Below are 12382 nucleotides of genomic sequence, written 5' to 3'. Positions count from 1 at the left end.
AAAATATTTTGGGTAAAATATGATAGACAAGGGGGTTATTGTTGTCGCTCAGTCACTAGGTCGTCTCTGATTCTTTGCGACCCCATGGACTGTCGCCCGCCAGGTTCCTCTCTCTGTGGGCTTTCTCAGGCAAGAACACTCGGGTGGGTGGCCATCTCCTTCTCCAGGGGATCTTCCCGACACAGGGATTAAACCTGTGTCTCCTGCATTGGAGCTAGGTTCTTTACCACTGAGCCACTAGAGAAGCCCCGAGGGCGTGATATAATTAATACATTAAATGCACTTGGAAATCCATAAGGAAAACATTAACACCCTAATTAGTTTGCTAGGTGACCATAGCAAAGGCCCAGAGCCTGGGCAGCTTAAACGGCAGACGTTTACTGTCGTTTTCCTGGAGGCTGAAACCCGAGACCCAGGTGTGGGCAGGGCGCGGTCCTCCTGAGGACTCTGCTCTGCCCGCAGACGGCCGAGCTCCCCGGGGCCTTCACAGGCCCATCCCGCTGCGTGTGTCTGGGTCCTGACCCCTTCTCACAAGGACCCGGGTCCCGCTGGAGTAGGCCCACCCTAGTGATTGCTTCTGCAAAGGCCCCGCTCCTAACACAGCTGCATCCTGAGGTGCTGGGGGTCAGGACCCCCAGAGACAAGCCCAACGCAGAGCCTCAGAGGGGGCCGTGAGCAAATGACGGGCCAGCGACAGGGTCAGAAACACGAGTGACCCAGAACCACGCCAGAAAGGCGTGCAGCCCAAGTATGAGTGCAGACTCCTGGGGCGTCGCGCCGCCCCCGACCCCTGCTGAGGGCCCTGGTCGTTGTGTGCAGACCCCAGTGAGAGACGGCCCCTCCACCCTCCAGGAGGCCAGGCACGTCGTCCCACAACGGTGCCGGGAACTCCCGGGGACAGACCTGCGGGGCTCAGGCGGCCTCCTCCAGCCAGGCCACACCAGTAGCTCGAAACATGGACAGCAAACACCTGAGGAAAAAAATTCAAGCTCTAAGGCAAGGCAAGGCAAATTCTAACACGACATTTTTTCCCCCTGACCTTTGGCCTCCCCGCTCCCCTCTGGTGGGCATTATGTGTCTGCATTATGCATTAACCAGACCTCCCCAAGGAAAGGAATACCTGCTCAACCATAAAAATCTATTTTTCTTGTTTTGACGTCAACCATGTAACTCTTTAGAAGATAACATTCCTTTCTCGGTCCTGTAAGGGGTCACGATGACCCACCGCTGGCCTTGGACGTGCAGACATCTTTGGTGGACTTTATGAGCAGTGTATCATTTCCCTTAAAGATAGCAACTGGTACAGAACAGACGGGCCAGATGACCAGGGGAGATAGCGGGCCGCACCTAACATTCTCAGCCTAAAGACACGCTCATGACCTTATTAACGCCCCTTGTTATATTACGTGTATTCCGCCTATTTTACCAGACGATTGTTTCTTTGATCAACAACAACGTGATTGAGCCTCAGATAAAGTGAATGATGATTACAGACGACTTGAAAGGATTGGCCAGCCAGCCAGCTTTGTCAGGTCAATCACTGTAACTGTGTAAAATCCTAGGGGCAGGCAAAAGCAGCAAGGGCGACCGTTTCCCGGCCCGGGACAGAGGAGGCAGACTGGGGGTCCAGAGCTCTGGGGTGACTGTCGACGGGTCTAGTCCAGTCACAGAACCCGAGCCACCCGTCACAGAAGTCCTGGCCATGGAACACACTGGCCACGCAGCGCCCTTGGCGTCCTGACTGAAGTGAAGGCGGAAGGGGAAGGGACTGTAAAATGAGGAATGCTGCCCACCATCCAGTTCGACAGGAATGAAGTCATCACCCAGCACGGCGCTGGCCGACAACACGCCCTGCAGGAGCTGAAGACAAAGGGCAGGACGGGGGGCACTCTGGGAAACTGGCAGAACCGGCCGCAGACAGTTTTCCAGAACATGTCATAAAGCCGGCTTCCTGCATCTCCTCATACTTAGGAAGGCATGAGAACCATTGAAAACATCTTCCACGAGACGTGTGCTTGATTGCACGTACCCTCCATCAAGACTGTGTGTTTACTGGCCTCCCCCACCCTCTTCAGAACGGCCCTCAGAACTTTCTGGAACATTCGGAGTCGCCCAGGTTGCAAGACTAGGCTGTGATGCTTAGACTCATGAGAACCGTATGTCTGGGGTTGCCCCCAGTCCCCGGCCCACGCCCCCCTCCCCTGGGGCCCCCAGCAGTGAGACCCGCGACAGCATCACTGCTTGCAGCATCTGCTGTCTTGTCCCCAGTTCTTGGAACTCCTGAGAGCTGTGAAGCGGTCATGGGTGCCTTCTCATTTATGTTCACAGCAAGTCCCTTCTCCGCGCTGCTGGGTGACGTTCACGAGGAAGCTTTGGGAAAAGACCCAAGGAATGGGGCTGACGGCAGGAGAGCCTGCCCTGAGTAGGGAGGGCCTCCAGGACCCCTGCCGCCTTGAGGAGGGGGGCAGGCCGAAGGTTGAGCGCAGTCAGTGGCCAGTGATTTACTCAGTTCTGCTCTGTGATGAAGCCCCCCCCCCCCCACCCCAGGAGGGGGAACCTGCTCAGCTTCTGGGCCTGTGAACCTGGGGAGACCCGCAGGTCTGGGGCTCGCCCCCACCCCGCCCTCTGCCTCTCTCTTACGTGGCTGGGGGCCTTCGAATGCGGCCTCTGCATGCCCTGGGAGTGCTGGCTCCTCCGTGAGGCTCGCTGACGGCCGCATGTAAAACCACAGCCCCATCCCACCTCCGCCCCCTGCTCCCCACACCCCCAGCCAGGCCAGTGCATCTCACTCTTTTATCTTGAGGCACCGTGGTCCTCAGCGGCAGCCCCAAGGCACTTCCAAGCTCATCTTATCTTCCCCCCCACCCACCGCCCAACTTGGAGCCCTCCAGGGATGCCCACTACTCTCAGAAAGAAGCCCCCGCCCCCCAGTCTGGCTTGCAAAGCACAGTGGGGAGGCCGCCCCTGGGAGGGCTCCTGCCCACCCCCCTCCTCACCCGCCTGTGGGGGTGCCTCCTCCCCCGGGCCACTGCTGGGCCTCCCCGGCACCAAGCTCGGGGGGCCCCACATCAGGAGGTCAGATCTAACACATGAAAATGTTTGTTTAAAATAAAAGAACTATGTCCCTACACGTCTGTAAGGCCCGAACCAAAACACTGACACCAACAGATACCGCGCTGTGGCTGGTGGGGACGCGAGGCGCCGTCTTACGCACGGCACACACACACCATGGGTTCCACCGCCACGATCCTTGGCTCCGAACCCCGAAGAGCTGAAGACTCAAGCCTGTGCAAAAACCTGCTCCTGGATCAGTACGGCGGCTTATTCATCATGGCCAGCACGGGGAAGCCGTCGAGACGGCCCCTCAGTGGGGGAGTGGGGACCTTTCTGCAGTACACCAGGTGAGGGCCTATCAGCTCAGTTCCATTCAGTCGCTCAGTCGTGTCCGACCCTTTGTGACCCCATGGTCTGCGGCACACCAGGCCTCCCTGTCCATCACCATCTCCTGGAGTTTACTCAAACTCATGTCCATCGCGTTGGTGATGCCATCCAACCATCTCATCCTGTGTCGTCTGATGGAGTATCATTCAGCTCTAAAGACAAATCCACTCACAAGCCGTGAAAAGATGCAGAGCAAATGTAAGTGCCAAGGGAAAGAAGCCAGTCTGAAAAGGCTACAGAGTGTGTGGTCCTAACTACGGGACAGTCTGGAAAAGCAGACCCATGGAGACAGCAGGCCGACCCACGGGTGCGGGGTCAGGACCGGGGGCGGACGGGAGCAGCTCAGCAGGTTTTCTGGGCAATGACTCCCCCGTAGGTGCGGTGCTGTTATGTGGACACGTCCCTGTGCATCTGGCAAAATCTGTAGACTGCCCACCAAGAGTGAACCTCAAGCCAACTATGGACTTCAGCTAACAACAACACACTAGCATTGCTCCATCAACTGTAACATGTGTGTCACGTTAGTGTGAGTGTTAATGCTATGGGAGGCTGAGGGGCAGGAGAAACTGAGTGTATGGGAATCCTTTGTACTTTCTCAGCAATTTCCCTATAAACTTAAAATCATTCTTTAAAGAGTCTATTAAAAAACAATAAAGACAGTTGTTTATCTGAGCTTTGAATTTAATTGGCATCCTCTCCTCTGTTTGGCAAACTCAGCCCCCGAAGCTGTGTGCTGCTCAGGAAGGGGGGGAGGTGATGACCCGGGCTGGGGGGGAGGGTGGGAGGGACTGGGGTGGGAGGCCGCCCGCGGGGCCCGGGGGATCGAGACTCACCCACCTCGCACTCACAGGTCCCAGGCCGGAAGGAGAAGAATCCAGCTGGCAGATAATCAGAGAAGCGGTCTAGTGTTGCGGGGTCTGCATTGTTGAGACCCCATCGAGGACCTCCGCGCTCTCAGCCTCACTGATCAGAGCCTACTGAGGTCCAGCAGGATGCCGACCCACACCGCCTCCCATCCAGCCACGTTCTGAGCAACATGGAGACCTCTCCCTGGGTTGGCCACGTGGCTGCTGAGTCAAAGCTTTACAAATGAAGCAGAAAGTTTCCCAGCCTCCAGGTTGGGGGACCCCTGTCCTCCAGCTCCCGCCCTCTCCCCACCTCTGGGGCCCTGCCACGGTCACCGTCAGCCTCGCTGGGCCCTGGCTGCGGCCGGACATTGCCTAGCCCTCCTCTGCCCTCCCCTGCAGGCACGCGGCCCCCCACTCACAGCTGACCCTCCCAGCAGCCGCGCCCCACCATGGGTCTCTTCATCCTAGAGGAATCCACTTAGGGTCTCCGGCACCAAGCATGACAGTGAGGAGGGCCCTCCAGCCCCCTCCCACCCTGGGGCCCCCAGGAGCAGCCCCTGCGCCCTCCCAGGCTCCCCTGCTCCTGCCTCCTTGCTGTCCTGCCCCCACCCGAGAGCCCCGCTCCCCCCAGATCTGCCTGCTGTGTGTACGTGGGGGTGGATGTACAACAGAGGGTCTCTGATCCTGCTCTGTGACGGGGCCCCAGTGAGGGCTGTGCCAAGGCTGGAAGCAGGGCGGGCCAGCTGAGGCCTGGAAAAGCCAATGGCCTCACGGATGCTGGGGGGGCAGGCATGGCTGGGGGCCCCTGGGGGGCGTCTCAGGCATGAGAACTTGGCCAGAAGGGCTGGGGTGGTAGAGTTCCACGGACAGAGGGAGGCAGCCACTGTGGCCAGGTAGCGAGAGGTGGTGGTTCAGCTGTTCAGTTGTGTCTGGCTCTTACAACCCCATGGACTGTATGGAGCCCACCAGGCTGCATGGGATTCTCCAGGCAAGAACACTGGAGTGGTTGCCATTTTCTTCTCCAGGGGATCTTCCCAACTCAGGGATTGAACCCGGGTCTCCTGTACTGGCAGGCGGATCCTTTACCGACTGGGGTCTCCCACGAATTCACACCTTCCCCACTCCCCCAGTCTCCCACCTGGGCCACCAGCTGGAAGGGTGGCAGGCTCTGGGTGCTGGGTGGCCAGCAGTGTGCCTGGGCACTAGGCTGGAGTCGTGGGGGCATCCGTGGTGGTATCCGTGGTGGTCCACTGGTGCGCTGGGCCCCGGGGAGGAGGAAGGACGTGAGGGGCTGGTGGCACTAGGGTGTGTTGCCGGGCACAACTAGGGCGCTGGGTGCGCAGCGCTCAGGGCCCAGGTGGGGCCCAGGTGGGGCCCAGGTGTGCGGGCGGCGCGCGTCCTCCCGGGCGCCAGGGGGCGCTGCGCCGGGGGGCGGGCCTAAGCTGGGCCCGCCCCTCCTTCCGTCCGTGGCCCCGGAAGCGGGCGATGGCGCGGAACGTGCTGTGAGTGGGGGGTCCCGGCGCTGGGGGTCGGGGGCGTGGCCGCCCCCAAGGCTGGGCTCGGGCGCCGGGCCGCGGGGTCGGGACTCGGGACCCGGCGGGACGCGCGGCGTCTGGGCGCCCGTGGGGGTGGGGCGGGGCGGGGCGGGGCCGGGGAGGGGGGTCGTTCCGGGGCCCGCGGGGCCCGAGGCTCTCCCGGGGTCGAGCCTGGCCTTCGGCGAAGGTGGGCGGGAGGTCGGTGCGGCCGGTCAGCGCCGGCCTCAGGCCTTGGGCCCCGCGGGCTGTGCGCGCCCCCCGCCCCGGCAGCTCCCCAGGGGCCCGAACCGTGGCCCCTGCAGTGCCCGCGGCCGGTCACCAGGGGGAAGATGCGAGCCTGGTGGCCACTCGAGGCGGCCCCACGAGGACAGGGCGGGCACGCCGGCCCCCCGCCCCGTGCCCGACGCTTTGCCGTCGGGAGGTGCTGCTGCTGGCGTCCGGCAGTGCCACGTGCGACGGGGTCACCAGGAGACCCCAGTAGACGTCAGCTGGCACTTAGCTCAGAACTGGTCTGCCCGCGGGCGTCCCGGCCTGTGTCAGGGCTTCGAGCCTCTGGCTCCCCCAGGATGCCCCATCCAGGACCTCGGCTTGGCCAGTCCTACTCCCCAGAGTTGAGAGGCCCATAGGCATCCTGGGACTTGGCTTCACCGGGCTCCCCTCCCCTCGTTCTTGGTGCCCCCCCAGATCAGAGGCCGTGTGCCATGCTGCAAACTGGTCACCAGGACCCCTTGATGGCATCATCAGACCCTGTGCCCACCCTCCACCGAAACACCTCTCCTTGGCTCCCACTGGACCCCTGACCCCTCGCAGGCCCTGCCAACCTTGGGCCCCCACCTTCTTGGACCATGAGCCCTGAGGCCTGGTTGGGTCCAGTTGGCAGTGTGGCCCTCCTCACCCACCAGACCCACGGGGGCATAGGTCCAGTTGGAAGGGATGGGTTGGAGCCACAGGTGGTGGCCGCCCATACGTTCTAGATGTCTCTGCCCCACTTTGGGGTTTGAGGGGTGAGGGAGGCGGGCAGTGAGCATGTACTGGTGACCTGTACACACCGCCTTCCTGAGCCTCCGAGTCCCTTATCTTTTTTTTCCTTTGTTTGTTCACCCTTAATCGTTTGATCTTCACTCTTGTCAAGGATGAGCAGGCGCTTCCAGCATGGGGTGCGGGGGGAGCGGGGGTGGAGATGGCCCTGTCCTTGTCCTCTCAGCGGGGCTGAGCCAGTGCAGATTAAGCTAGTTCCGACTGATCCCACCTCACCTGAGCGGAAGGGAGCTGGAGGCCATGCCGGTGTGGGGCCCGTTCCGGGGGGACAGCCATGCGGGGGCTGCGTGTCTGTGCAGCCGGCACTTTGAACAAACACATGACTCTGAGCCTGTTGACAGGGCAGTGTGGGCATGTCGTCTCTTTGTGAATCATTCACTGGTTCTTTCCAAAGGCCGACCTTGAGGGTCAACAGGCCACACTGCCCTGGGGATGGGACTGGCTGCCCCATACCGGGTGAGGGAAGGGCTGACCTGTGGGTGACTGCCCCCTCGGCTCCTCAGCCCCATGGGCGTGATGACCTGTGCACCCTGCTGGGGCGTCCTGGGAGCCTCGTGTTCTGGGCGTTTGACATGACCCGTCCCCCCACCCCCTTGCAGGTACCCTCTGTACCAGCTGGGCAACCCCCAGCTCCGGGTCTTCCGCACCAACTTCTTCATCCAGCTGGTGCGGCCCGGCACGGCCCAGCCTGAGGACACTGTGCAGTTCCGGATCCCCATGGAGTAAGCCTCCCCCGACCCCAGAGGAATTCAGGCTGGGGGGCCCATGGCCCTGGAGGTGCTGCTGAACCCCACTCACAGCAAGGGTCTTCCCACCACAGAAACTCCGCAGGCAACCCTGCACCGACGCCTGGTGTGTGCAGAGCCTTGGGTGAGGGCGCCTTGGGCTCCTTGCCACCCCCGGAAAGTCCAGCCTGAGAGACCCAACTTCTTTCCTTGCATTGGCCTGGCTGCCCTTCCCAGGAGGCTGGGCTCTGACCCCGGCACCTGCTCACCATGGCTCCCAGAGCCTCCGTCCTTGGGTGGGTCCTTCACGGAGGCCCCCGTTGCTGAGGAGACACAGCTTCTCTGCACCCCATGTTGAGGTCTCAGGGCTCTGGGATCGGCTTGAGCCTCCATGGGAGCTGAGGGTCATGCCGTCCGCCTCGGAGGCCAGGCCAAGAGAGGCTGGGCCCTGTCAGGGGAAGAGGGGACGGCACCGCCATCGCCTTGGCCATCCTTTCTGGGAGACGCCTGTGGTGGGGGGGGGCGGGGGCGCCGTGGACAGGGCGGCAGCTGCAGTGCAGGCGGCCGGGCACTGCAGCGGCGCCCGGCAGCCAGAGGGCACTCGCACACCGTTCCTCCCCTCTGCGCGTCAGCTAGGCCCCAGGCAGGGTGAACAGGACTGAGTCCTGGAAGCCGGTCCCCCGTTGCCCCCATGTTGCTGCGTCCAGACGCCTCTGCAGGGTCAGCAGGGTCCGGCCCCAGCCCCGGCCAGCTCCCACCCGGTGTCTGCGCTCAGCGGCTCATGCCACCCGGCAGGCCGCTTCCTCCTCCACCCTGTTCAGAGGCCCCTCTTTCCCTCCGGCCCCAGGATGACCAGAGTGGATCTCAAGAACTACCTCGAGCGCATCTACAGCGTGCCGGTGGCTGCCGTGCGGACCCGAGTGCAGCATGGTGGGTCGTGGGCCTGGGGGCTCCTCCCGAGCTCAGCAGGCCTGGCTGTCAGTGCTGCTGGCCTGGCCCCTGTCAGCCCCGCTAGCACGTGGTCCTTTGCGTGTGAGGAAACGGGCACGCCTGGGGGGAGAGGGGCCCTCCTTCCCGGGGCTGGGACTTGGAGGCCTGGTTCCCGCCGACTCCTCAGAGCAGGGCCCCCACTTGACGCCCCCACGCTGGCGTTGGTCAGCAAAGTGCTCATTTTACTCCACTGGGGCTTTCTCATGCCTTCCCGTTGACCCCTGCTCCCCAGCCCCTGGTTTCCTAGTTGTAAATATGACGACCCTCTGTCGAAGGGAGGTCAGGCTTTAAGAGCCTCCACGACACCAAGGGAGGGCCAGTTCTCCGGTTGTCTTAGACCCGTTGGGTTTGCACCAAGCAGAGGCTGGTGCCTGCCAGGCGTGTGCCTGCCGTCCTCAGACCTAGGTGCCCACGTGCGTCCCTCTTTCTAGAAAGCGGGTTCCTGGGTTAGGGGGCTGAGAGCTGCACGGTGGGAGTGAAGGCTTCTGTCTCTCCTGCTTCCGACAGGCTGCAGCCGGAGCAGGGACCGCAGGAACGTCAGGACAGAGCAGCCCGATTACAAGGTGGCCTACGTGCAGCTGGTGAGCGCTCATGCCCGCCGTGACCCAAGGCGGCCCTTCGTCTGGTCCGCACGGGGCCCCTGGAGGAGCTGGGGTGCAGTTCAGCTGGGGCGGGAGGGGCCAGGCAGGCTCCCGGGAACTTCTCCGGGGCCAGCTGTGAATGTGCTGAGGACAGAAGCAGGCTCCCTGGCCTCGGGGCCAGTTCAGACAGTAACCAGCGTCCAGGCCAGGGAGCGGTTGGTGCCTGGGGTGGAGGTGGGTGGCTGCAGGGGTCCCCGCCTCAGGGGCAGACCATGTGGGGAGTCCTGGGTCCTGACTGACCCCCTCTCCTCTGGCCTGGACTGTGGGGGTCACCCCCCCATCCCACCCCAGCCAGCTTCTCTTCACACGGTCTCCTGCCCAGCAGGGGCTCCGGGAATGGGGTCCAGCACCCCAGCTGAGCCTTTGCTGACCGAAACCCCGAGCTGGTGAGAGTGAGACCCGCATTTCCAAGGCCCCTCTCCGCTCCTTCCTGCCGACCTGAGCTTCCCCTAGACAGAGAACCCCTGGAGTCAGGATCTGCAACCTTGGCCACTGGCAGTGAGGCCTGTGGGCGCCAGGTGGGACCCCTCTGATGGGGCAGGTGACCTTGGACCCGCGCACGGAGTCGGTTGGCTGCTGTTTGAAACCCTGGCTGGGGTGGGGTGGGGGCAGGGGTCTCCCAGCTCCTTCAGTTTCCCTGTAAACAACCTGGTCGGGCGGGCGCCCGCAGGCCAGCCGCTAGGTGGCAGTGGTGTTATTATGAAAACACCTCTGCCCAGGGCCCTGTTTCGGGCCTTAGGAGGCAGTTTGGTGAAAGACCCAGTTAGCATGGCAGCTTTTCTGAAAAACAGTCACAGTTGTTCTAAACGGGGGCCCCCGTAATTATTTGGCCTAATATTTGCTGTGCATAAAATCAGCCAATCCAGGCCAGGAGAGCAGCCGTTGGCCTTATAAAGACGCCTGTGTCCTCTGCGTTCAGCCGGGCCATCTGTCTTTGTCATGGCAGCCGGTTGACACCCCATATGTCGGCATTCGCCACGAGGCCCTTGAGCGGGAGCTATAGTTACAAGTGGCTTTTGAGTCATCCGAGCCTGGCGTTTCCCGGCCCCACCTCGCTCTGGAAGCCGAGCCGTGTATCTGCAGCTGCCACCCGGCCGCCTTTCTTCCCTGTGAAATCCCAGCGCGTCCCCACCCGGCACGCTTCCCTCTGCTCCAAAATTAAATTCGTGACGGACTGCCCCCCTGCTGACTCCAGCAGACCTCTGCCTGGAAACGGGCCGGGAGGTTGGGCCCTCACCCCCTCAAGGGCTCCGTTCTCTGTCCCCCGTGAGTCCTGGGAGGCCTCCCCCCAGCCTCCCATCAGAGCTGACAGAGCAGTGCACCGACATCGGGCAGCAGGACGAGTGAAGCCCCCAGATGTGTGTGGGCTTGGCTACTTTGAGAAAGCCGGTTTCACGTGATGGGGGTCCCGACTTCCCCCCACAACCCAATGAACATCTTTCTGGTGGAGAGTTGGGGAGCTGGCGAGCCTGGGTCACCCCACAGCATGGAGCCTCGGCCCCCAGCTGCAGCCTACCAGGGACAGAGGCTGCGTGTTCATGGAGACCCCTGTTTGGTAAAGAAATCGGGATTCGGCCCCCACGCCCTCCCGGTGTATTCACTCTTCACTGCGATGCTCCCCCACCCGCTCCTGTGCTTTTCTGCTCATCAGCTTCACAAGGGTGGAGAGTTATTTCTGAAAGCACAGGGTGCCTTTCTCTAGGAAGGGAGCCCCGTCTCAGAGAGACGGTGGGGGAGAGCACAGGGTGACCTTCTCCAGGCAGGGAGCCCGTCGCGGGGAGAGGCGGTGGGGGACTCTGCGTGGCGCCCTCCGTCCCTCCCAGGCTGTTGCAGATTGCCGTCTTTGTATTTATAGTTAAAAATGTCACTTTGGGTTCCCCACCTCAGAAAGCTAGCAGAATCACCTCGGTATATTAAACATAAATCCCCCATTCTGGGCAAGCAGCCCTGCATGTAAACTATTGCCCTTTGGTATTTTAAAGAAGAAGAAAGAGAGTCTTGAAATGTGTAAGCGACCCCTCCTGCAGGCGGGCTACCGCGCGCACAGGCGCGGCCTTTCATGGCTTGGGGCCTGCGCTCGCCGCGTGAGCAGGCTTTGTGAACGCCCCACTCTCGGGGCCGGCGCTGTGGGCTGCTGCAGATCACGCTTGGCCGCCTGCCCAAATCCAAACTTCTTCACAAAACAAGGGTCTCCAAGAACCAAGCTCACTTCACTGATTTTCCTTATTAAAACTTTCCAGATCCAGGTGCCGGCCTCCATCTCTCTGCCCATCCAGAGGTGGGTGGCATGGCCCTGCGAACATCGGCAGGTCCCCCCAGTCTTTGGAGCCACTTTGCCACGTGCAGTGTGCGGAGGTGGCCCCTCACCTCCTGCCATCAAGGTCCCCTCCTCTCCCCAGCCCCCTGACAGGCTGGACTGGTGTACCCCGGCCGTGTGTTGGGGGTCCAGGCTGGGACTTAGCCAGCCCTCCTGCATTCTGAACTTTCAGTGAAAGACGTAAAACCAGTTAATTTGCAGAGCCGGTCTTGATTTATAGACGGCTTGCATGTATATTTCATTGTACGTTACATGCGTTTTGTTTGCCAAGCTGAGCCGGGAGGGGTCTTAGTCTTTAATGTAGGTGAAGGCCTGTAGGTACTTCGAGTGGGAAACGCCCCAGGGAGGCAGCAGACGCGAGCTGTGCCCGGTTTACTTGCCCCCCTGCCTGCAGTCTGGCCTGGCAGCTCCTCGCTGGGAGCAGGGGCTTCGCTGGGCTCCTCCAGTGCCGACACTCCTTGAAGAGCCGGCCTCAGTGAGAAGGGGCCTGTCACAGCAGTGGCTTCTGCTGAAGGCTGAGACCCGGCCCGTGTATCTGTCCTCTGGCCTTGTCTGTCCTGCAGGCATGGGGCAGGCAGCTCCGTCTCCCTGCGGACCGTCCTGCCGGGGTCCCGGGCTGAGCCCGTCTGTTTTGTCCACAGGCGCACGGGCAGACCTTCACGTTCCCAGATCTGTTTCCCGAGGGAAAGCAGCCCGGAGGCCGCCCCGCGGATGAGGACCTCCGGGACCAGGCGCTGGAGGACCAGAGGCAGCGCCAGCGCCCCGACCCGCGGCGCGGGGGCGTCCCGGGCTGGTTCGGCCTGTGACGGCCGGCCGCCCTGCCAGAATAAAGTGCCGCTGGTGGAGA

At 62.1% G+C, this 12382-nt stretch overlaps 2 protein-coding genes across 26 annotated transcripts in view; one reads left to right on the top strand and one right to left on the bottom strand.

The window, feature by feature from the left end:
- LOC139031912 (uncharacterized) overlaps window positions 1-8172 on the bottom strand; it is a 26460-nt gene extending 18288 nt beyond the window's left edge. For 7 of the 23 annotated variants that reach the window (XM_070457862.1, XM_070457865.1, XM_070457866.1 and 4 more), the window contains exons 1-5: window positions 7857-8158; window positions 7079-7193; window positions 5428-5547; window positions 4275-4319; window positions 904-970 (exon numbers count right to left, since the gene is read on the bottom strand). In XM_070457862.1, the coding sequence (XP_070313963.1) occupies window positions 904-970; window positions 4275-4319; window positions 5428-5547; window positions 7079-7193; window positions 7857-7996 (487 nt within the window). In that variant the 5' untranslated portion in view covers window positions 7997-8158. The other 16 variants (XM_070457874.1, XM_070457859.1, XM_070457873.1 and 13 more) reach the window with 16 other exon arrangements.
- On the top strand, window positions 5737-12382 carry MRPL23 (mitochondrial ribosomal protein L23). Of its 3 annotated transcripts, XM_020883255.2 has the most exons (5): window positions 5737-5791; window positions 7462-7584; window positions 8435-8517; window positions 9085-9158; window positions 12177-12382. In XM_020883255.2, exons 1-5 carry the CDS (start codon window positions 5775-5777, stop codon window positions 12339-12341), a joined length of 462 nt encoding a protein of 153 aa, XP_020738914.1. In that variant the 5' UTR covers window positions 5737-5774; the 3' UTR covers window positions 12342-12382. The 3 variants fall into 3 exon arrangements, with proteins under 3 accessions (XP_020738914.1, XP_070313977.1, XP_070313976.1); XM_070457876.1 differs by lacking the exons at window positions 5737-5791; window positions 7462-7584 and adding an exon at window positions 7615-7714; XM_070457875.1 differs by lacking the exons at window positions 5737-5791; window positions 7462-7584 and adding an exon at window positions 7630-7732.

The sequence above is a fragment of the Odocoileus virginianus genome, chromosome 28 (genome assembly GCF_023699985.2).
Source record: "Odocoileus virginianus isolate 20LAN1187 ecotype Illinois chromosome 28, Ovbor_1.2, whole genome shotgun sequence".
Taxonomy (NCBI): Eukaryota; Metazoa; Chordata; class Mammalia; order Artiodactyla; family Cervidae; genus Odocoileus; species Odocoileus virginianus.
The sequence above is the reverse complement of the archived record's forward strand: the minus strand, read 5'-3'. Positions and strand labels throughout refer to the sequence as shown.